General features: G+C 45.4%; 1 protein-coding gene across 6 annotated transcripts; it reads right to left on the reverse strand.

The window, feature by feature from the left end:
- Positions 1-1,516: 1,516 nt before the first annotated feature.
- On the reverse strand, positions 1,517-5,246 carry LOC109736784 (uncharacterized). 6 transcript variants are annotated; one of them, XM_073508413.1, is made up of 7 exons: positions 4,763-5,073; positions 4,528-4,644; positions 4,246-4,408; positions 3,771-4,065; positions 2,883-2,957; positions 2,726-2,790; positions 1,517-1,875 (listed from the first exon to the last, which is right to left on the reverse strand). In XM_073508413.1, the coding sequence occupies exons 4-7, from the start codon at positions 3,955-3,957 to the stop codon at positions 1,846-1,848; spliced, it is 357 nt and encodes a 118-aa protein (XP_073364514.1). In that variant the 5' UTR covers positions 3,958-4,065; positions 4,246-4,408; positions 4,528-4,644; positions 4,763-5,073; the 3' UTR covers positions 1,517-1,845. The 6 variants fall into 6 exon arrangements, with proteins under 6 accessions (XP_073364514.1, XP_073364510.1, XP_073364513.1 ...); XM_073508409.1 differs by having other exon boundaries at positions 2,720-2,790; positions 4,763-4,967; XM_073508412.1 differs by lacking the exon at positions 4,528-4,644 and having other exon boundaries at positions 4,763-5,246.
- Positions 5,247-23,006: the final 17,760 nt, after the last annotated feature.

Raw genomic sequence — 23,006 nt, forward strand, 5'->3', positions numbered from 1 at the left:
CGGATGGCTTAAAGAATCATTCCAAAAAGGTCTTCTTGGGGACAGGGTCACGCCTAGCACCCATGCGGGCAAGGATATCGGCAACTTGATTGTTGTCTCTGGAGACATGATGGCATTCCAACCCCTCAAACTGGGCAGATATTTTGAGGACGGCATTATGATATCCTTTCATTTTTGGGTCTTTTGTGTCGAATTCGCAGTTGACCCGAGAGATGGCGAGATTAGAGTCTCCTCGCACCTCGAGCCGATGCACCCATTGACACTGTCATCCAAAGTCCATGCAACCGAGCCTCGTACTCGGCCGCGTTGTTGGAATCGGTGTACATTATCTATAGTATGTACCGGATATTGTCCCCGATGGGGGACGTGAGAATTACTCCAGCCCCTAGTACGACAAGCATTTTGGAGCTGTCGAAGTACATCGTCCCATGCGTGTACGTACTGTATTCCATGGGGAGCTCGACTTCCGTCCATTCGGCGACAAAAATAGCCAACACCTGATATTTAATAGCTCTGCATGGTCGGTATATAATTTTGAAAGGGAGGAGCTCAATGTCCCATTTGGCTATGCGGCCTGTGGCATCCCTGTTGTTAATTATGTCATTCAGTGGTACTTCAGATGCCACCGTGACCGAACACTGTTGAAAGTAGTATCGAAGCTTTCGAGATGCCATGAAAACTGCATAGGCGATCTTTTGGTGATGTGTATACCTTGTTTTGCACGGGGTGAGCACATCTGATATGTAGTAGACCGGCTTTTGCACCTGAAGTTTGTGACCCTCTGTCTCTCATTCAACGACGAGAACTGCACTGACCTCTTGATTTGTGGTCGAGATGTATAACAACATTGGTCCACCAGCGCTAGGCGCTGCTAAGGTGGGATTGCCAGCCAATAGCGTTTTAATTTCTTCCAATGCAGCCGTTGCTTCGTCGGTCCGTTCGAAGTTTTTGGTCCCTTTAAACAGCCTGTAGAGAAGTAGGGCCTTTTCACCAAGTCGGAAAATAAAGCGGCTCAAGGCCGCCACACACCCGGCCAGTTTTTGGACGTGCTTCAGCTCCGTGGGTGCCACTAGCTGGGACAGGGCTCGGATTTTAGCCGAATTAGCCTCTATTCCTCTATGGGATACAGTAAGTCCCAGCAGCTTGCCCGTGGGAACTCCGAAGACACATTTGTCCAGATTAAGCCGTATATCGTAAGCCGGCAGGCTTTCAAAGGTTTGGCGAAGGTCGTTCACCAGCTGACTGACGTGTTTGGTCTTGATGACCACATCGTCCACGTATGCCTCGACCGTTTGTCCGATTTACTTTTCTAGGCATGTCTGGATCATTGATACGTCTCCAACGTATCTATAATTTTGATTATTCCATGCTATTATACTATCTATTTTGGATGTTTAATGAGATTTAATATACCTTTTTATATTATTTTTGAGACTAACCTATTAACCGAAGGCCAAGTGCAAATTGTTGTTTTTTTTGCCTATTTCAGTGTTCCACAGAAAAAAAAAGTATCAAATGGAATCCAAATGGAACGAAACCTTCCCGAGGATCTTTTTTGGAACAAACGCAATCCAGAAGACTTTGAGTGGACGTCAAGGAAGCAACGAGGCAGCCACGAGGCAGGAGGACACGCCCCCCACCCTCGTCGGCCCCTCGTAGCTCCACCGACCTAGTTCTTTCGCCTATATATACTCTTATACCCTGTACAACAAAATTCTCAGAAAAATCAGCATTACAACAAAGTCCTGCGCCTCCCTAGCTAGCTTCAGAAGCAGGGATACTAAAGCATGCATGCATGCCTAGATCCGGCATGCATTGCTTCTTCCAACTTCTTCATCCTAGAGCTCACGACGAAACATGAATAGAGGCCACCATCTACATGTTATAAAACAAAATAGTTAGGAACAAAATAAATTCAAACATGTTAACTTTTTGGCATAAATAACAATAGAACAATCAAAACGAGGCATAGTTATCAGTGAATACTAGTGACTACCAATAATCAGTAAATATTATATTAGTGAGGAACAACATCATAAAGATAACAGTGGGGATGCCACAACTAGAAGGAGCAAGCTATTTTGTATTTGAGAAACTGAAAAAAATGCATCAACAATTTCTCAGAAGGTAATTGAACTTATGTGCACACATTTGGACAAAAACAAGAGCTTGCACTATACACATTAATTAGAATAGGATCGCAAGACACCTACACAAGCTAGAAGGACTCTTTCAATTTCAAAGAAAGAGGACATTAGAAACTTTTAACATGTGTAATCTTGAGTTTGACAAGTACACATTAATTTTAGAATAGCATCACTAGCTCTGTTGTTGTTTGCATATTATATGAGTAGTTGTCTGCCTAAACAAACACAAATGTGCAATGCTTGAGATACATGTATGCAGCAACAGCAAGCAATTGGATGATAGTCCAAGAGCACTATAGCTCTAGAAGTAAAAAAGAAATAATACGTACAACAATATCTGGAACACATAGGTAGTAGCTAGTATGGTTTCTTGTTGTTCATGAGTGACAATCATTTGTGTGTGTACATCAAAAAGAAAATAGCAACATTCAATTCAGTTCGTCTTGCCCAAATATAGCAACCAGCAGACATCTAATATCATTATATTACTGCAAAAGAATAGTCCAGAATTCCCAAAAGGTTGCATTCTCACAAAATTCCAAATTCGCCTCAGTGAGATTAATGGATGTCACCTGCACCTCGTGTTGTTGCCCGCGAAGTGCTTCAGGAAGAGTGCCTCCACCTCGTCCGACAGCTGAAGAACCTGCTCAAAATTCCATGGCATATACACACATCAATTCATTATGTTTGTGTCAAGGTCTGAAACTCTTGTAAGAATTTGTAAGACGACAATACCTTGTCCGACGTGCAGAACGACGACCTCTTCACCTTCTACGAGAAAAGTTATGTTGCTCGCTGCTACTCTGACACCTGAGAGAGCATTTACGTGTTAGTTGCGGACAACAAATTACACATTAGTTTAATCAGATGCATCAATTTTGTTACAAGCTTTTCTTCAGAGATACCTAGTCTGTTGCTACTACTGCAGTACTATCAGTGCACATCACTGTTGTCTACATCTGCATCTGCCCATTCACTAGAACCACGCAGATCACTAGTTGTGCTATTTAATAATAGTTGATAGTATTCTTTAATAATCATAACAAAAATTACATCTAATATCAGGTACCATTGAAGCACTAAACCCTTCCCACCAGCTTGACCCTAAGTAATAAATCAGTAGAAATCCTTATTGCGCGTGACCTATAGCATAGGACAGTGAGCAACTATAGCAAAGGCACTACACGGATATGCCACATTGCCACTAGTGCAGCATCAGCATCAATGGCAGTTCTAGCAATTGAAAATAGGGTGGTCCACCTAAAAAACAATTAACAACAAATATGATGTGTGCACATTTCTAATTAATTTACCAATACCACATAGAAATATATCAACTTGGTCTTACAAACATACTAAAACTCAGAATTAAGTCTCAGTTTTGTGTAAGCCTACATAGTGCATACATTGAGAAGTTCAACAAATATGTAAATGTGTTCATGTACTGTACTGGATAGCAATTAGCAGACAACTGAAGCCTGGTTATTATGTTGCTTAGCCTGCTTATCATTCATTTATTTGTACAAGCTAGGATTCATCCTATGCACTTGGTAGCTCTCTAGCAATCAAGGAACATGTACTGTACTAGGTAGAAATTAGCAATCTGGTCCACCTCAATCTTACCTTCGGCTTTGTACGGCTGCTCAGCTCCTAGCTGTTGGCCTTCTACGATGCACGTCTCCAGGCCCCAGGGCCAGGGTGCACACCTGCACACCGTCAGCCGCCGAGGAGACTGCTGTCGCTGGTCGTGGCGACTGGGCGCGGTGGCCGGCATCGGCGCGGAAGCAGCAGGGCATAGGCAGGCGTCCATTGGAAGCCTACCAGGGAAGGATGCGGTGTCCGTCGAGAAGTAGGAGGCAGAGTTAACATGGCCAGTCAGGATGCTGATGAACTGCTGGTAGTTGTTAGGTACCTTGATCTACAACATCACAAAAATATAGAACATCACATCATGAACGGCATCAACTCATCAAGTGACATCGCTGCAATCACAGAGAAGCAAGCTTTGAGGAGGTGCTGCAATCACGGATCCAAACTCAAAATGCTGAAAGGGAGGAAGAGATGGGGCGCTGTGAGGAGGAGTAGTGGAGGGACTGACCTCATTGTCCTGCTTCTAGTAGGCTGGTTAATTCTCGCATTTCCTAGTGTAAGCAGTTTGCACAACAATAGAAACCAATGCCATGACTCACAGAGAGACCAGCTCCGTTAAGTTGAAGAGCTCCAGCGGGATCTCGGTCAGATTCCAGAATCCGGTGATGTTCCTGCATGATCCAGATCCCAGCCGTCAATACACAAGCAAAGGCACCGGGAAAGCCGAAAACCCAGAGGCCTCGGATGAGCCGGGAAGACGGGGCATGAACAGGTGTGTGATGCGACACACGGGCGAGCCGTCGCAGCTGCAGTCGACGGATGCGTTCTGCGCGAAGGAGTAGATCCAGTCCCGCGTCCCGCACGGGCGCCCCGGGTTCACCGTCAGGCCGTATCGGAGACCCCACCGCTGGAACACCGCAAGCAGGGCGGCCGTTGCGAGGGGAGGAGGGGACGGGAGAGATCTGTGAGCCGCGGGCATTTTACCACCTTCCAATTCGGTAACGAGAGCGGGAAAGCGGATTTACCGTCGGAGGCATTGGTGAGCTGCTGCAGAGACGGGGGAAAGGCTGGCTAGGCTAGGCTAGGGGGCGACGACGACCAGGCCGGTGAGCGCGAGCACGAGCGCGAGGAGGAGGGGGAGGGGAGCCATGGGCGTGGGGAGGCAGGGGTTGACTTGGGGCGGAGGATTGGGGAGGGAGGGAGGCCCTCCATTGGGGTTTTGGGGCGTGGGTTTGACCTCATGCCGTTGCGCGGGTCTGGGGAGCACGAGCGGCAGCGGAGACGAGGTCACGGACGATCGGGTCTCGGGAGGGGGCTGGCTACCTACCTCGATCGGGGGTCGGACTCGATCTCATCTATGGTGAGGGTCGTCGATGGTGGGGGTGGGGGTGGGGGTGGGGGTGGATCAAGATCAGGGAGGGAGAGGGTGACTTGGAGACGGGGATTTGGGATCGAGGGGAGGGTCGGGCGCCATCGATGGCGGGAGCAAGGAGATGGGGGGAGGAGTGTGAGAGGAGGAGTGGGTCGAGGATCTGAGTTAGGGTTTGGGTAGGTGGCTGCGGGTGGGTTTAGTTTTTCATTTTTTTCTCTTGATAGATAGATGGATGGATGGATGTGGGATGGAGATATGGATGGATGGGCGCCATGTCATCGATCCGTGTGACAATGAATTTCATCAATGAGAATAAACAACATATAATTGTGTTTTTTCTTTTGTTTTTCTTCTACTTTTTCACATGAAAATTCAAAAAAAATGATCTCATATTGTGCACAAGGGTGCATCTTGGAATGGCAAACAATGTTGCGTAAGGAAGTTTCATTTTCTTTGGATAAAAAATTCATTTTCCATTTTTTGAGTGCCTAAAATGAGTTTTTTTTTTGAAGGATCTACCATATATTTGTTGCAAAATTGGACCAAATCATTTTTCTAAAATATTAGGCCATATTTAATCTACAATTAACCAAATGGCTGGGTAACAAAAGCTTTTATCCACCTCTTGTTACAAAGACAAATTTCCGCCGATTCAGCTAGAAGCGGGTCAAATTTGAACTGCAGGTGCCTTATAGTTTGATCTTTATTTTTTCTAAAAATAATTTCTAGTTACATAAGTATCTATTTAATCAGAGAAACACCAAAAGTTTTTCAAGATTCAACCACTAGCAAGGAACGGTCATGCCCGTCGTTTTGACCGCATTTTGAAATGGGCATGGAAAATAAAAAAAAATAAAAAATTAGAAAACCTTCGCATTGTGTCATTATATGTGAACGAGTTACCGGGAAAAATAATAAACTTGTGATACACAATTATTTTATAAAATGTTCTAAAAAAAATGAGCTATCATGTGTGAAGATTCATGGCTTTCAAGCCAAATGATCAATCTTATGGCCACATTCATGGCATAGTTTGCTCACATGATCTCATATTGTGCATAAGGGTGCATCTTGGAATGGCAAACAATGTTGCCTATAGATGTTTTCATTTTCTTTGCATGAAAAATTCATTTTCCATTTTTTGAGTGCCCAAAATGAGTTTTTTTGTGAAGGACCTACCATATATTTGTTGCAAAATTGGACCAAATAAATTTTCTAAAATATTAGGCCATATTTAATGTACAACTGACCAAATGGGTGTCAAAAGCTTTTGTCCACCTCTCATGAAAAAGACAAATTTTCGCCGATTCGGTTGGAAACGGGTCAAATTTTAACTGCAGCCACCTTATCGTTTGCTCTTTATTTTTTCCAAAAATTATTTCTAGGTAAATAAGTATCTATTTAATCAAAGAAACACCAAAAGTTTTCCAAGATTCAACCACTAGCTAGGAACGGTCATGCCCACCATTTTGACCGCATTTTGAAATGGGCATAGAAAATTCAAAAAAATGGAAAACCTTCCCATTATGTCTTTATATAAGACCAACTTACCAGTAAAAATAATAAAATTGTAATACGGCAATTATTTTAAAAAGGTGTTCTAAGAAATGAGCTATCATGTGTGAAGATTCGTGGCTTTCAAGTGGCCACATTCATGGCATAGTTTGCTCACTTGATCTCATATTGTGCACAATGGTGCATCTCGTAATGGAAAACAATGTTCCATAAGGAACTTTTCATTTTCTTTGGATGAAAAAATAATTTTCCATTTTTCGAGTGCTCAAAATGAATTTCTTTGTTAAGGACCTACCTTATATTTGTTGCAAAATTTGACCAAATCATTTTTCTAAAATATTAGGCCATATTTAATGTATAATTGACCAAATGGTTGGGTGTCAAAAGCTTTTATGCACCTCTCGTGAAAAAGACAAATTTTCGCCGATTAAGTAGGAAACGGGTCAAATTTCAACCGCAGCTGCCTTATTGTTTGCTCTCTATTTTTTCAAAAAATCATTTCTAGGTACATAAGTATCTATTTAATCATAGAAACACCAAAAAAATTCCAAGATTCAACCACTTGCTAGGAACGGTCATGCCCGCCGTTTTGACCGCATTTTGAAACGGGCATAGAAAATTCAAAACAAAAAACAAAAAATGGAAAACTTTCGCATTGTGTCTTTATATGAGACCAAATTACCATTAAAAATAACAAACTTGTAATACAAAAATATTTTTTAGAAGGTGTTCTAAGAAATGAGCTATCATGTAGGAAGATTCATGGCTTTCAAGCCAAATGATCAATCTTATGGCCACATTCATGACATAGTTTGCTCACATGATCTCATATTTTGCACAAGGGTGCATCTTGGAATGGAAAACAATGTTGCCTAAGGAAGATTTCATTTTCTTTGGATGAAAAATTCATTTTCCATTTTTCGAGTGCCCAAAATGATTTTTTTGTGAAGGACCTACCATATATTTGTTGTAAAATCCGACCAAATAAATTTTCTAAAATATTAGGCCATATAAAATGTACAGTTGACCAAATGGATGGGTGTCAAAAGTTTTGATCCACCTCTCGTGAAAAAGACAAATTTTCCCCGATTCAGCTGGAAGTGGGTCAAGTTTGAACTACAGCTGCCTCAAAGTTTGCTCATGATTTTTTTCCAAAAATCATTTTTAGGTACATAAGTATATATATTTAATTAGAGAAGCACCAAAATTTTTCCAAGATTCAACCACTAGCTAGGAACGGTCATGCCCGCCGTTTTGACCGCATTTTGAAATGGGCATGAAAATTTAAAAAAAAATTGAAAAATTGAAAAAACTTCGCATTTGTGTCATTATATGTGAGAAGGTTACCAGGAAAAATAATAAACTTTTAATACGGCAATTATTTAAAAAAGTGTTCTTAGAAATGAGTTATCATGTGTGAGGATTCATGGCTTTCAAGCCAAATTATCAATCTTATGGCCACATTCATGGCATAGTTTGTTCAAATGATCTCATATTGTGCACAAGGGTGCATCTTGTAATGGCAAACGATGTTGCCTAAGGAAGTTTTCATTTTCTTTGGAGGAAAAAATCATTTTTTCGAATGTCCAAAATGAGTTTTTTTGTGAAGGACCTACCACATATTTGTTGCAAAATTGGACCAAATCAATTTTCTACAATATTAGGCCATATTTAATGTACAGTTGACAAAATGGTTGTGTGTCAATAGTTTTGATCCACCTCTTGAGAAAAAGACAAATTTCCGCCTATTCAAGAGGAAGCGGGTCAAATTTGAACGGCAGCTGCCTTATAGTTTGCTCTTTATTATTTCCAAAAATCATTTCTAGGTGAATAAGTATCTATTTAATCAAAAATACATGGTGTGGTGGCGAGACGTCGAGGTTTGGACGGTGGCCGAGGTGCCCAACTCCAGAGCGCGTAAATTGGCATGCCAGCAGCGTGGTCACCGCGTGACCGTGGCGTTGCCACGCGTTCCGGGTGGCCTTGGCATGTCTGGTGGGTTGGGTACTCCCCCGGTAGGTGTTAGGAAGAAGAAGGCAATACAAGAATCTCATGAGGAGACTGAACTGAGCTCAAACATGAATTAGCAGCCAAGTGTTTGATTAGTGGCAGGGAAAATGCACATGGCCAATGGGCCTAAGTTTTGGCCGAGGATGATCATCTACTAAGGATACTGTCTTGGCAAATTTGCAGCTCAAATGGAGGAGCCTAGGTGGCACTTGCTTTGCAAAGTACCACACTGACAGAAATATGAATGTTGAAGCTGGGCTCAAATGAACGAATGGATTGAGTTGAAATTTGGAGGAGGATGATAATTTGGGCATATGAAGGCACTCTAAAAATTTCATATAATTTGGATAAATAAAAATGGTACTTCCTTCACAGTGCTCTCCACTGAATAGAAAATTGGGAAAAAATATTGAGGGAAATTGGCTAGATTAAATGAGCTAAAATTTGGTGGAGGGAGGTTTTATGGGCACGGTCATGCCCTGGTAAATTTTCAGCAATTATAAACTAATATAAAATATAGTTGCTTCACAAACTGAAAATATTACCAGAAACAAAGATTGGATGGTGAGCTCACATGGACTGTTAGATGGGTCTCAAATTTTGTGAGCTATGATTTGGTCATATAGAAGATGCAGAAAAAATTCAACTCATTAGGATATGCCTAGCTAGTACTTCCTTCACAATGGTTCTAGCTGAACAAAAACTTTGGAAATTTGCCGAGGAAGATTTTCTAGGCAAATGGAGCTGAATTTTGTCATGAGGCAATGATTTGGATAGCAAAGAGTGCCTAGTTTTTTTGGGGAATTTTGGGAGGGACAGAAATATAGGCTGCTTCACACCTAGGGCAAAAATTGACACATAGACATGACACATAGGCGAAACTGATGAGGTGGCGCCTAGTCATACCAATGCATCACCATTTACAATGCTATGACATCTATATTGGTCATGATCAGCTAGAAATAAGGCAGCGGACCAATGCTATCTACTTTACGACCATTTCGTGTAAGGAAATTATGACCTTTCTAACCAAAATGGTCGTTATGGTTTAGGGTTTGGAGCCCCCCGAACAGTTTATGACTAGTTGGTCTCAAATGGTCGTAGATTTATGACCATTTCTTCTAGGGTCACTGACAGAAGGTCACAAGTTGCAATATTTCTTGTAGTGCTCACTGGCTATACCTCAGGCCACTTTGTGAACTTTGTCGATTGCGACGTACAAGAACTCAAAGTCCCTGGTGGCATGGGGAAAGGGACCCAAGATATCGAGCCCCCGGACCGAGAAGGGCCAGGAGAGAGGGATCGTTTGAAGGGCTTGAGCGGGCTGATGAATATTCTTGGAATGGAACTAACACACTTCACATGATGTTACTAGTGCAGTTGCATCTTGGAGGGTGGTGGGCCAATAGAAGCCTTGCCGGAAAGCTTTTTTGACAACGGCACATTATCCAATATGGGAGCCACACATGCCTCCGTGAATCTCTGCCTGCAGCGCTTGTCCATCTTCCCAGGATATACACTTCAATTTCACACCATTTGGCCTATTTCTGTGCAAAGTGTCATCAACAAACTGGTGCATACTCGACTGTCGTGCTACTCTTTCAGCTTCTTCTTGTTCTTTGGCAAGTTCACCTGTTTGAACGTAACAGACAATCTGCTGCGCCCATGCCGGAGCTTGTGGCTCGACAATAAGGAGCAACAGATGTTCTTCCTCCATGGGAGCACATGTCTCAAGGGCAAGAGCTTGCCTTATTGGAGATTGCGGCTCACCGGTAAGAGGCGTCTTCTTAGCAGCGTCAACCTTGTCGGTGGCTATTGGCAGCTCTCCTCGGAAGTCATTGCCGGTGTTCAGTTTTCTTCTCTTAGATGGCCTTGTTGATGGTATAACTGATGGCTGAGTCATATGGAGCACAAAAGTTCCTGGTTCGATGAGTAATCTCTTGGCGGCATGCTTTGACACGTCGGTTTCAATGTTGTTCTCAGCACGAGGAATATGCTCCGTTTGGAGACCGTCAATGTTCTTCCAACTTCCTCACTTCATCAACATATGCGTCCATCAACAGGCTCGGATAATCTTTGTTCACTTGCTTCACAATGAGATGTGAGTCGCCTTGGATGATTAACTTTCTCATGCCAAGGTCAACGGCTATCTGAAGACCAGCAAGCAATCATTCATACTCAGCAGTGTTGTTAGTTGCCTTCTCCCTGGGAAAGTGCATCTGAACTACATACTTGAGGTGCTCTCTAGTGGGTATGAAAAGCAGCACACCGGCACCGGCGCCCTGGAGCGTAAATGCTCCATCAAAGTACATAATCCAACCTTCTATTGTTTATTTGCCGGGGAGAGAGGTTTCTGGTACTTCTTCGTCTTGCGCTAGTATCCATTATGCAATGAACTCCACCAAGGCTCCATTCTGGATTGTTGAAGTACTTTGAAACTTCAAATCAAAACTTGACAGTTCCAAAGCCCACTCCACTATTCTGCCAGTGGATTTTGGATTTCTCAAGATGCATTGCAGTGGAAAGCGAGTGAAGACGGTAACTTGGTGTGCTTGAAAGTAATGGCGCAACTTCCTTGAGGCCATGAGGAGGCCAAAAAGCAGCTTCTGCACACCAGAATATCTCGACATAGCCCCCTGCAAAAGAGATTTAACAAAATAAACTGGGCCCTGAACCATCTTCTTCTTCGGCACCACTTGCTGCTCTGATTCACTTGCTTGCGCTAAATTTGACTTGTCAGCATCTGACCTTGCTGAAGAAGATTCCAACTTGTCAGCTTGCTTCCCTCTCTGCCACTAGTGCATCACTGACCACTTGATTAGTTGCCGCCAAGTACAGTAGCAACAGTTCTTGTGTCTTAGGAGCAACTAGTATTGGCTGATAGGAGAAGTCCTTCTTCAAGTCTTCGAGCGCAACCTCCTCTTCAAGAGTCAATTTCAGAGGACCTGCCTTATTCAAGATCTTAATAAACGGCAAGGCGTGCTCAGCTAACTTTGAGAAGAACCTACTCAATGCGGCAACACAACTGGCAAGATACCGCACAACCTTGACGCGCCTCGGTGCTTCCAACTGCTCAATTGCTTTGATCTTGTTGAGATTGGCTTCAGTTCCATGTTGAGATACAAAGAACCCAAGAAGCTTGCTGGATGGAACACTAAACACACCGGTTGAGCTTCAAGTTAATCTTGCGCAAGTTTGCAAATGTTTCCTCAAAATTTGGATAAGTGTTTCTTTATGCTTGGTTTTGACCACTATATCATCCATATAAGCTTCAACATTCTTGTGAAGATGAGGACCAAAACCAATCTGCACTACCCTAGCAAATGTTGCTCCAGCACTCTTCAATTGGAAAGGCATACGTCTAAAGCAATACGTGCCACATAGAGTTATAAATGTTGTTTTCTCATCTTGTTCCTTGGCCATGATGATCTGATGATAACCAAAATAGGCGTCAACAAAAGGGAGCAGATCGTAGCCGGTAGTGGAGTCACACTCTGATCAATCCGTGGCAAAGGAAATGGATATTTTCGGCATGCTTTATTGATATCGGTGAAATCAATACAAAGTATCCACTTTCCATTTGCCTTACTAACGACCACTGGATTTGCTAACCAAGTTGGATGTAGTACTCCTTTGACCAGACCTACGGCTTCAAGTTTTTGGATTTCTTGGGCGATGAATTCTTGCCATTCCAAAGCCTGATTTCCGACCTTTTACTTGACGGGTCTTGCATTGGGGCAGAGGTAAGGTGGTGCTCAGTCACCTCTCTAGGAACACCGGAGATGTTAGATGGTTGCCATGCAAACACATCGACATTCGCCCGCAGGAAGACCACGAGTGTGCTTTCCTATTTGTGCTGAAAGTGCTACTCATGCCATCCTCCATTGCAGAGATGTGACGCCCCCGATTTGACCGTACACTAACCATGCACGCAAATGTGTACGATCAAGATCAGGGACTCACGGGAAGATATCACAACACAACTCTACAACATAAATAAGTCATACAAGCATCATAATACAAGCCAGGGGCCTCGAGGGCTCGAATACAAGTGCTCGATCATAGATGAGTCAGCGGAAGCAATAATATCTGAGTACAGACATAAGTTAAACAAGTTTTCCTTAAGAAGGCTAGCACAAACTAGGATACAGATCAAACGAGGCGCAGGCCTCCTGTCTGGGATCCTCCTAACTACTCCTGGTCGTCGTCAGCGGGCTGCACGTAGTAGTAGGCTCCTCCGGTGTAGTAGGAGTCGTCATCGACGGTGGCGTCTGGCTCCTGGGCTCCGGCATCTGGTTGCGACAACCAGGTAGAAGGTAAAGGGGGAAAAGGGGGAGTAAAGCAACCGTGAGTACTCATCCAAAGTACTCGCAAGCAAGGAGCTACACTACATATGCATGGGTATATGTGTAAAGGGCCATATCAGTGGACTGAACTGCAGAATGCCAGAATTAAGGGGGGATAGCTAGTCCTGTCGAAGACTACGCTTCTGGCCACCTCCATCTTGCAGCATGTAGAAGAGCGTAGATGGTAAGTTCACCAAGTAGCATCGTATAGCATAATCCTACCCGGCGATCCCCTCCTCGTCGCCCTGTTAGAGAGCGATCACCGGGTTGTATCTGGCACTTGGAAGGGTGTATTTTATTAAGTATCCGGTTCTAGTTGTCATAAGGTCAAGGTACAACTCTGGGTCGTCCTTTTACCAAGGGACACGGCTATTCGAATAGATAAACTTCCCTGCAGGGGTGCACCACATAACCCAACACGCTTGATCCCATTTGGCTGGACACACTTTCCTGGGTCATGCCCGGCCTCGGAAGATCAACACGTCGCAGCCCCACCTAGGCTCAACAGAGAGGTCAACACGCCGGTCTAAATCCTATGCGCGCACGGGTCTGGGCCCATCGCCCATTGCACACCTGCATGTTGCGTACGCGGCCGGAAACAGACCTAGCCTAGCAGGCATTCCAGTCCAATCCAGCGCGCGCCGCTCCGTCGCTGACGTCAAGAAGAGCTTCGGCTGATACCACGACGTCGAGTGCCCATAATTGTTCCCGCGTAGTTGGTTAGTGCGTATAGACCAAATGGCCAGACTCAAATCAAATACCAAGATCTCGTTAAGCGTGTTAAGTATCCGCGAATGCCGACCAGGGCCAGGCCCACCCCTCTCCTAGGTGGTCTCAACCTGCCTGTCGCTCTGCCACAAAGTAACAGTCGGGGGCCGTCAGGAACCCAGGCCCACCTCTACCGGGATGGAGCCACCTGTCCTTTCAGCCCCCTCATCAGAATCACTTGCGGGTACTCCTCGAGCCGACCCGACTTTAGTCACCACATGTGTCATGTATATAAAGTATATAGTATATACCCGTGATCACCTCCCGAAGTGATCACGGCCCAGTAGTGTAGCATGGCAGACGGATAAGAATGTAGGGCCACTGATGGAAAAACTAGCATCCTATTCTAAGTAGTAGGATAGCAGGTAAGGCTAACAACTGTAGCAACAATGAGAGGCTATGCAACAGAATAGGGTTAACCGAAAGCAGTAACATGCTACACTACTCTAATGCAAGCAGTATAGAGAAGAATAGGCGATATCTGGTGATCAAGGGGGGGCTTGCCTGGTTGCTCTGGAAAGGAGTGGTCGTCAACTCCGTAGTCGAACTGGGCAGCAGCAGCGTCGGTCTCGTAGTCTACCGGAGAGAAGAGGGGGAAGAAACAGTAAATACAATGCAAACATAAGCATGACGATGCGTGACATGACAATGAGCGGTACTAGGTGTGCCCTATCGCGGCAGTAGGTGGTACCGGCGAAGGGGGGGAACAACCGGGAAAGTATTCCCGATGTTTCGCATTTTCGGACAGATGAAACGGAGGGGGAAAGTTGCGAGTTCGATATGTTAGGGATGTGTGGCGAACGAACGGGCTGCGTATCCGGATTCGTCTCGTCGTTCTGAGCAACTTTCATGTAGAAAGTATTTTCATCCGAGATACGGATTATTTTATATGATTTTCTAAAGATTTAAACATTTTAGGATTTATTTAATCATTTTAAATCAACATTATCCAGAATAGTAAAAGATGACATCAGCATGACATCATGCTGACGTCAGCAGTCAACTGTGCAGTTGACTGGGTCAACTACGTGTGGGACCCGCATGTCATACACTGCTTAGTTTAACTAGGGTTTAGCTAATTAATTACTGTTTAATTAAATTAACTAATTAATTAGATTAATTTAAACATGATTAATTAACTTAATTAATTTAGTTAATTAATTAATTAAATTTATTTTTATTATTTATTTATTTTCATTTTTTTTCTTTTCGTTCTGGGGTGGGGCCCCCTAGTCATTGGCGCCATAGCGGGCATGCGGGTGCGGGCGAAGCCGCAGCCCGCTGGTAGCAAGGCGAGGCCGGAGTGGGGGCCTGCTCGGCGCCGGCCGGCGCGGGCGCGGCCGAGCCGTGGTTAGTGGCAGGAGGCAGGGGGAGGCCAGTGCGCGGGGGGGGGGGGGGGGGGCGGGGGCGAGGCAACGGCGGGTCGGCGGCGCGAGGCGCGCGGCGGCACCGGCAAACGGCGAGCGGCACGGCCGCAGCTCGAGGAGCCAGCGGGGCGCTGGCGGAGCGAGGGCGGGGGGTGTGACGCGGCAGGGCTAGGCGGGGCAGCGCGGTGGAGCACACGCGCGGGACGAGCGGGCGGCGGAGGAGCAGCATCAGGGGGGCCGGGGCGCGACGGCGGGCGCGGGCGAGCGCGGCCTCGCGGGGAGGAGGCCGCGGCCGTGTGCGCGAGTGGGGGGAGGAGGAGAGTGAGGCCGTGGCCTCACCGTGCGGAGCAGGGGTCGGGGCAATGGGCTTGACGGAGGTCGGGGACGACGGCGACGTTGGGGAGGAACTCCGGCGAGGCGGCGTTCCGGGCGGCGAGGGCGCGGTCGGTGGCGAAGCTGTGGCCAGCACGAGGCCATTGGAGGCAGCGGCGCGGGGCACGGACGGGGCGCCAAGGCCCAGGATGACGACGTCGAGGTGGCGGGGCGCCGGTTCGGTGTCGGGGGGCGTCGGTCGTCGGCGAGCGTCGGGGCGGCGGCGGGATTTGCTGCCCCGATCCAGAAGGGTATCGGGGGAAGAGGAGGGGCGAGAGAGAGACGTGGGGAGTGGGGGGTAGTGTGCGGTCGTGGGGGGGTTAGGGTTTCGGTCGCCCAGGGGTTATGGGGAGTGGGGGGCCGGTCTAGTGGCCTGGATGGCCAGTTGGGCCATTCGGCCCAGGCAGAGGGGGGGTCTTTTCTTCTTTCTTGTAATGTTGTTTTATTTTCTGTTTTGCCTTTATCCTTTTATTTATATTACCTTTTCTGTTTTAGTTTTGTTTCCTACTAATTTTAGTTTTAGTAAAATATACTCGTAGCATCTAAATTAGTATTTCAACTTAGTCCATAGCCACAAATAGTCTAGTCCTCAAATAATTTAGTTTGACATTTTATTAATTACAAAAAGGTATTTAATTAATTGTTTTTACTGCTGTTTTATTCATCTTATAGTATTTAAGAATTTGATAAAGGTGTGGTTTCTCCACCATAATTACCTATGCAATATTTGGTTCACTCCGAACATTTTAGTTTTAATATTTGAAAACTTTTATTGTTTGCTTTTATTTAAATTTTGAATTTGTTTCAGTTCTGAACTATCGAGAGTTTATCAACAGTAACCGTGGTGACATGGCATCATTAGCGGGGGATCACTGTAGCTTAATTATCTGGGCGTCACAATTCTCCTCCACTACAAGAAATCTCGTCCCGAGATTTAAGAGGTATGGTGAGGGGGAAAAGACTTGGTTACGAAGTTCCATCGAGTCTTCCCGATCTTGGTTGCCCTTCTCAGAGAGGTCGATCCATTATGTTGATGTCTTCATTTCTATGCTTCAGGTCATCATGCTGAAGTCGGCATCCTTTCTTCTGGAACTCAATCGTACTTACGAATGTATAAAGGGGGTATTCCGGGACAACGGACCTCTGCAAGGTTGACTATCTGGTAGCTAATATCGGGGAAGGTGGCGGAAAGTAACTCTCGAACTGGAACTTTAAGAAGATATCGAGAGTAAAGTAAGAGGTATCATGGGAAGTTTCAAGCAGGTAGGCAATCGTTCGATGCCTGAAACAAAGTGTAAAAGGGGTCCAGAGCAATGGGAATAAGTTTGTGTCTGATACCAGAATTGATGATCTCACGGGAGGTGGCTCGTGAATTATATACGAGGCCACGCGCGAGGAACATCCTTGGGAACACGGGGTGTACAGGAGAGTCAGGTTTCGATCCTGTGGAACTGTGGGTTAGGGGCCCACCATGTGGATTAAAAGTAGGAGGAACGGTGACATCTTGCACGGTCATGATAGCAAGACATGTCGGAGGGTAGCCTGTCGATTATGTCGGCAACAATGTTGGTACCAAGGGCGAGGGACGAAGAGAACCATTTTCCTGCTCGTTGAAACGAGGAGGACCAATAGGCAAAGTTCTCGTCCATCGGCGGTTACCGGAATGTCATCAACAAAAGTAACAGGGTCTTACTGACAGAATTGTACACCGAGGTGTTTACATAAGCAAGGAATATTAATGCTTAGATCATATAGATCACAAGAACGGTTAAACCAAACAATGGAAAGGAAAATATATTTATCAGAGTAAACAGAACAATGGAAAGGAAAATGTGTTTAAGCACATATTTCAGGGATATATCCTTCCCCAAGGGCAAGCGGGGCATGATATCCGTGACAGGATATAATGTAGAAAACCATTTAGGTAAGGGGAGAGGAATTTCATGTCATTACCCAAACAACGGCGTTTGGATAATTGAGCAAGAAACATTTAGCATTGGGCTTCAAATGTTCTTGTTGAAAATCGGAGTACCACAGACATGCTTCGAGATAGCATTGACATGGTCATTAGGTAAAGATCAGGCTACGGATACACAAAGGATCCATCAGGAATAACTTATGGAATAAGTCTTACAATTTCCTCATGGAAGAATGGCTAACCTTGGTAAAGAGGATACTATATCAATAGGTCATCCGGCCAGGTGTGCTAGGCATGACATCATCTTACCGGGTTATATAAAGACCAATGTTATAACTCTTGGAATTATGTTCCAACCATCATTTCTGACCAAGATTCAGATCAGATTGGTGTCAGGATACCTCAGACTCAGGATGCCTGAGAAGAAAGGTGCAACACAAATTGTCGAGGTGACATTGTATGATTCTCGGGAATTAAACCATGGAAGCGAGTTCCGAAACAAGAGTTCATCATTAAATCAAGGAGAGGATGAGGGGTGGCTGATGGACTCAGTGACAATTCCTCGAGATTTCCAAAAAGATGGATTTCCATAATCATGTGAACAAGGAGATAACATTTGTCAGATCAAATGGTATAATGATGTATGCTCGAGGAAAACATACACAATTAAACATTGGTTGAAAGGTGCACCCGAAATATGGGCTGGGTTGCACGACCAACATCGGAATGGTCATTCAATAATCAATAGTCTAAGAATGAACGGCCGACCATTAACTTCAAAGCAATAGGGTTGCTAGAAGGGCAGGATCCAAACAGCACCGCTCACTCGTTGGTACCCCGGTTGGAATCAACACGAGGACCCAAGAAGGAATGGTGATGGTGAGAAGTATCACCATACCAAGATTTCTTAAGAGGTGGTGAAATTCTCACAACATTGAGGACAAAAGAGATGTTAATGTTCCAAGGTAAAGAAGAACAATTGCTGGATAGCAAGGAACTTAAAGTTCATTTAAAACAAGACCAAGTCTGTGTTTGAAAGGAAGGCATGGATGTGGTCGATGATAACACAGATCATCGAGGGACAAGCATGGAATTTCTCATCATAAATCCAATTGATATCTCGGAAGAAGTTAAAAAATGTTGACGATGATCACGACACACTTGTCGAGAGGTTTCTTGAAGATGTAATCGATCGGCAATGACATCAAGTCAAAGGAATGGTGAAGCAAAAAGTTATTGGAACCAAGTGTACGACACAAACTCCAAACCAAGCTTGTTGTTGGAGGTGAAACGATAAGATGAGGAAGATCGACATAAGCTTAGCTCATCATCGAAAGTTGTGCTCCACGGTTAAGGACCAGGTAGCACAGTTAAAATTTAGCACGCTAATGATATAGCCGATCAGGCTAGGAATGACTTAATTGATTATTAAACTCATAAGCAACAAAAATTACTTAGAGTTATTGAATCGGAGTGTGGAATTGATTCACTTATCGGTGTCCTTGAGGGGTTCTAACAACTCAGAACCCATTGGAAAAATGGAATCGGCAAGAATATTAGTTGATGAAGAACTCATAAGAAGTTAAGTAGTTCCTTGGCATTCTCGAGATACCAGGGGGGGCTAATACTCGACGACAGACCAAAGTAGAGGTTGGACGGGGGTATTGCTCTGCAGAGGACAAGTGCTTAAACTTGCACGAGAAATGGTATTTAAAGGAGAACATGGTCAGAACCACGATTGAAAAAGGCCAGATCCCAGATATAAGATGAACTTATACCAAGGGAATAATTAATTTTAAAAGAAGCTTCGATGAGAAGATCTACATCGTGTCCATGGGCATGAACACAAGGTTCAAGGTTGACTCCCACTTCTCCAATGCATATCCTTTCATTTACTTCTTGCGTTCGATGAAGTTGTAGTGTTGAAATTTTATATGGCAAAATACCAGAAGAGTATGACTCGTGAAAACTTTCGAGTTCACACATATTAAGGAAGGCATAGGTTCAAGCCATCGGGGCTTCTTAGAACATATACCACGAACTTCAGAAGTAAATAACACAAGCTCAAAAGTAGATCATGGTTGACAAAGCAGAGGATACAATTTACTGAAGGCAATGTGTATTAAGGAAAGAACTTCTCGAGGTTTTTGCATACGAAAGATACTGTCGGATGATATTCCAACAAAGGATCCGACGGTCCATAGCGGAGCTGATGTGAGTATCGGCACACAATCAGAGGAAGAAACAATGTGAAGGCATTGGATTATAGAAGCAACTACCTACTTCAAAGCTCACATGTAAAGGAATTATAGTTTCCAAATCAAAGGATCAGAAGCAAATGCTCTGATTAAGGATGGATAACTTGAGTAAGCTTAGGGGTACAAACGACGACAATTTGATTGGTCGAGATCCAGCTCATGTTAAAAATGACGTATGAGCCGGAAGGATGAATTCTAGGATATGATTGAGGATTGCGAGCATTCGCAACAATTGAATCAATGGACTCAAAATGATATTTGACAAAGGATGCCAATAAGATTGCCAGACTTATGGGATTAACCATAATGCAAGCAAGCAAGAATTCCAAGAGCAAGAGGATGCTCAGGATTTTTGGAAGATCGAATGGTATTTCGAAAACTTTTGTGAAACACATGAACAACTTGGAAAGAGCGGATACTCGATAAGCGCGAGGAATTATCCGTAAGGGTATTTATGAGGCAAGAACTGTATAGCAGTAAGCTCAAAGGATTCTTGGAACAACGGAGAGCAGTTCCGGGCATCTTGTATTAACAAGATCAACTTGGAATAAAATTAAGAACGACGGGTGTAAGTTTTTATCCATAGATCAGTGGTAGGGAATTGCAAAAGCAACGAGCACAAAGTCTCGAGAACATCGGAGAATATTTGAGGGCACCTTGTAATAACAAGGGCAACTGGGGATGAAGGTATGAACGATAAAAGTATGTAGTTATCCATAAAGATTTATCGGTGGTACGGATCGCAATGGTGAAGGGCACAAGGGTCTCGGGAAAGCATCAGAGAGTGTCTTCAGAATCTTCTGGTGCAGCAGGCGATCATCTGGCCGGAAGGGGCTCTCCGGGAGAAAGTATTTACGAGAACCTACAGTTAGTCTTTTTAGCAAAATCATTTAACCCGAATAGGAGAGAGTTCAGAGTCCCAGAGTAAAGGTCGAGGAATAAAAGATCCTACTACCACCCAATGGCGACGTGGGCCCGTAAGACACATAGCCATGTTAGTAAAAGTTTTTCAATGACTAGACTCGACTTCGGCCAAGGAGTTTGGAAGGGGGGATTCCTACAGGCAGTTGGCTCTGATACCAACTTGTGACGCCCCCGATTTGACCGTACACTAACCATGCATGCAAATGTGTACGATCAAGATCAGGGACTCACGGGAAGATATCACAACACAACTCTACAACATAAATAAGTCATACAGGCATCATAATACAAGCCAGGGGCCTCGAGGGCTCTAATACAAGTGCTCGATCATAGACGAGTCAGCGGAAGCAATAATATCTGAGTACAGACATAAGTTAAACAAGTTTGCCTTAAGAAGGCTAGCACAAACTGGGATACAGATCGAACGAGGCGCAGGCCTCCTGCCTGGGATCCTCCTACCTACTCCTAGTCGTCGTCAGCGGGCTGCACGTAGTAGTAGGCTCCTCCGGTGTAGTTGGAGTCGTCATCGACGGTGGCGTCTGGCTCCTGGGCTCCGGCATCTGGTTGCGACAACCAGGTAGAAGGGAAAGGGGGAAAAGGGGGAGTAAAGCAACCGTGAGTACTCATCCAAAGTACTCGCAAGCAAGGAGCTACACTACATATGCATGGGTATATGTGTAAAGGGCCATATCAGTGGACTGAACTGCAGAATGCCAGAATTAAGGGGGGGATAGCTAGTCCTGTCGAAGACTACGCTTCTGGCCACCTCCATCTTGCAGCATGTAGAAGAGCGTAGATGGTAAGTTCACCAAGTAGCATCGTATAGCATAATCCTACCCGGCGATCCCCTCCTCGTCGCCCTGTTAGAGAGCGATCACCGGGTTGTATCTATGTAACGCCCGGATAATTAAGCTATAGTAATCCCACGCTAATGATGTCACGTCACCACGGTTATTGTTGTTAACCTCGCGATGATTCGAAACCGTTTCAAAATTTAAATTCAAATTAATGTCAATAATAAAAGTTTTCAAAAATTTAAACAAAAATGTTCGGTGGGTGCCAGATATTGCACTGATAATTATTGTGGAGAAAACATATTTTTAGAAAATGCCTAACTATTTTAAAATGATGTAAAACAGAAAAGAAAATAAATAAAAAGAAAAGAAAATGCAACAAAGAAAACAAACAAAAAAAGAAGAAAGGAGGAACCCCCTCCCCCCACTGGACCCTGGCCCAACTGGGCCGACCCCCAGGCCCAGCCGGCCGGCCCACCCCTCTCACCTTATCCCCTCACCCCCACCCACTCACCGACAGCCCCCCCACTCCCCCCGAAATATCCCCCTCTCCCCCGATCGGGATCGAGGAGGAGGCGTTCGACCCCGCCGCCCCTGGACCTCTCCGCCGCCGCCAGGAGCGCCACCTCGCCCTCGCCGGAGCCCTCCCTCCCCGGCCTGCACCTCGCCACCGCGTCGCCGTCGTCCTCGCCCCCTCCCCGCGCCCCGCTGCCTTGACCCTACACCCCCGGTGAGGCCACGGCCTCCACGCCCCTCCTCTCTCTCCCTCGCCCCCGCGCCGCCCGCGGCCCTCCGCCGCCCTCCTGGCCGGCGTCGTGGGCGCCGGCGGCCTCGTCCATGGCCACGGCCCCGCCCTGCCCTGGGCAGGCTACGGGCGCCCGTCGCCCACGCCCGACCACCGCCGCCGCAGATCCCGCCCGCCTCCGCTCACCCCGTCGTGCACCGCCCACGCCCGCCCTGTGCTCGCACCGTCCGTGCACCGACCCCGTCGTCGGGCCCCTACCCGTCACCGCCTCCCATCGCCACTGCCCCGCCGCGGCTCTGCTTCGCCCGCGCCACCACCGCTCGTGCAGACGGGCGGCTACCGCCGGCGCCTTCCCACTCGCCGACCGCGCCAGCGTCCGCCTCTGCCTGCCGCACTCGGCCGCCGTCGCCCAGCCGCCTCGTTGGCCACGCCCAGGCCAGCGCCCGCAGCGCCCAGTCGGGTGCACCCCGCGGGGCAGCGCCCATTCGGGCTGTGCCCGACGCCCGACCCGCTATGGCCCTCTGGGCCACTGCCGAACGGGGCCCACGCCCCAGAACGAATAAAAGAAAAAAATGATAAAATAATAATAATTATTATTATTATAATAAATAAATAAATAAAATTAATAAATAAATAAATAAAAATAAAATTAATAATAAAACAAATAATAAAAATAAATTTAATTAATTAATTAATTAATTAACTAAATTAATTAAGTCAATTAATCCTGTTTAAATTAATCTAATTAATTAGTTAATTTAATTAAACAGTAATTATTTAGCTAAACCCTAATTAACCTAAACAGAGAATGACAGGTGGGTCCCACTGGACCCACATGTCAGTTTGACTTAGTCAACCCCAGTTGACTGCTGATGTCAGC

Source organism: Aegilops tauschii, chromosome 2 (assembly GCF_002575655.3).
Source record: "Aegilops tauschii subsp. strangulata cultivar AL8/78 chromosome 2, Aet v6.0, whole genome shotgun sequence".
NCBI classification, from domain to species: Eukaryota; Viridiplantae; Streptophyta; class Magnoliopsida; order Poales; family Poaceae; genus Aegilops; species Aegilops tauschii.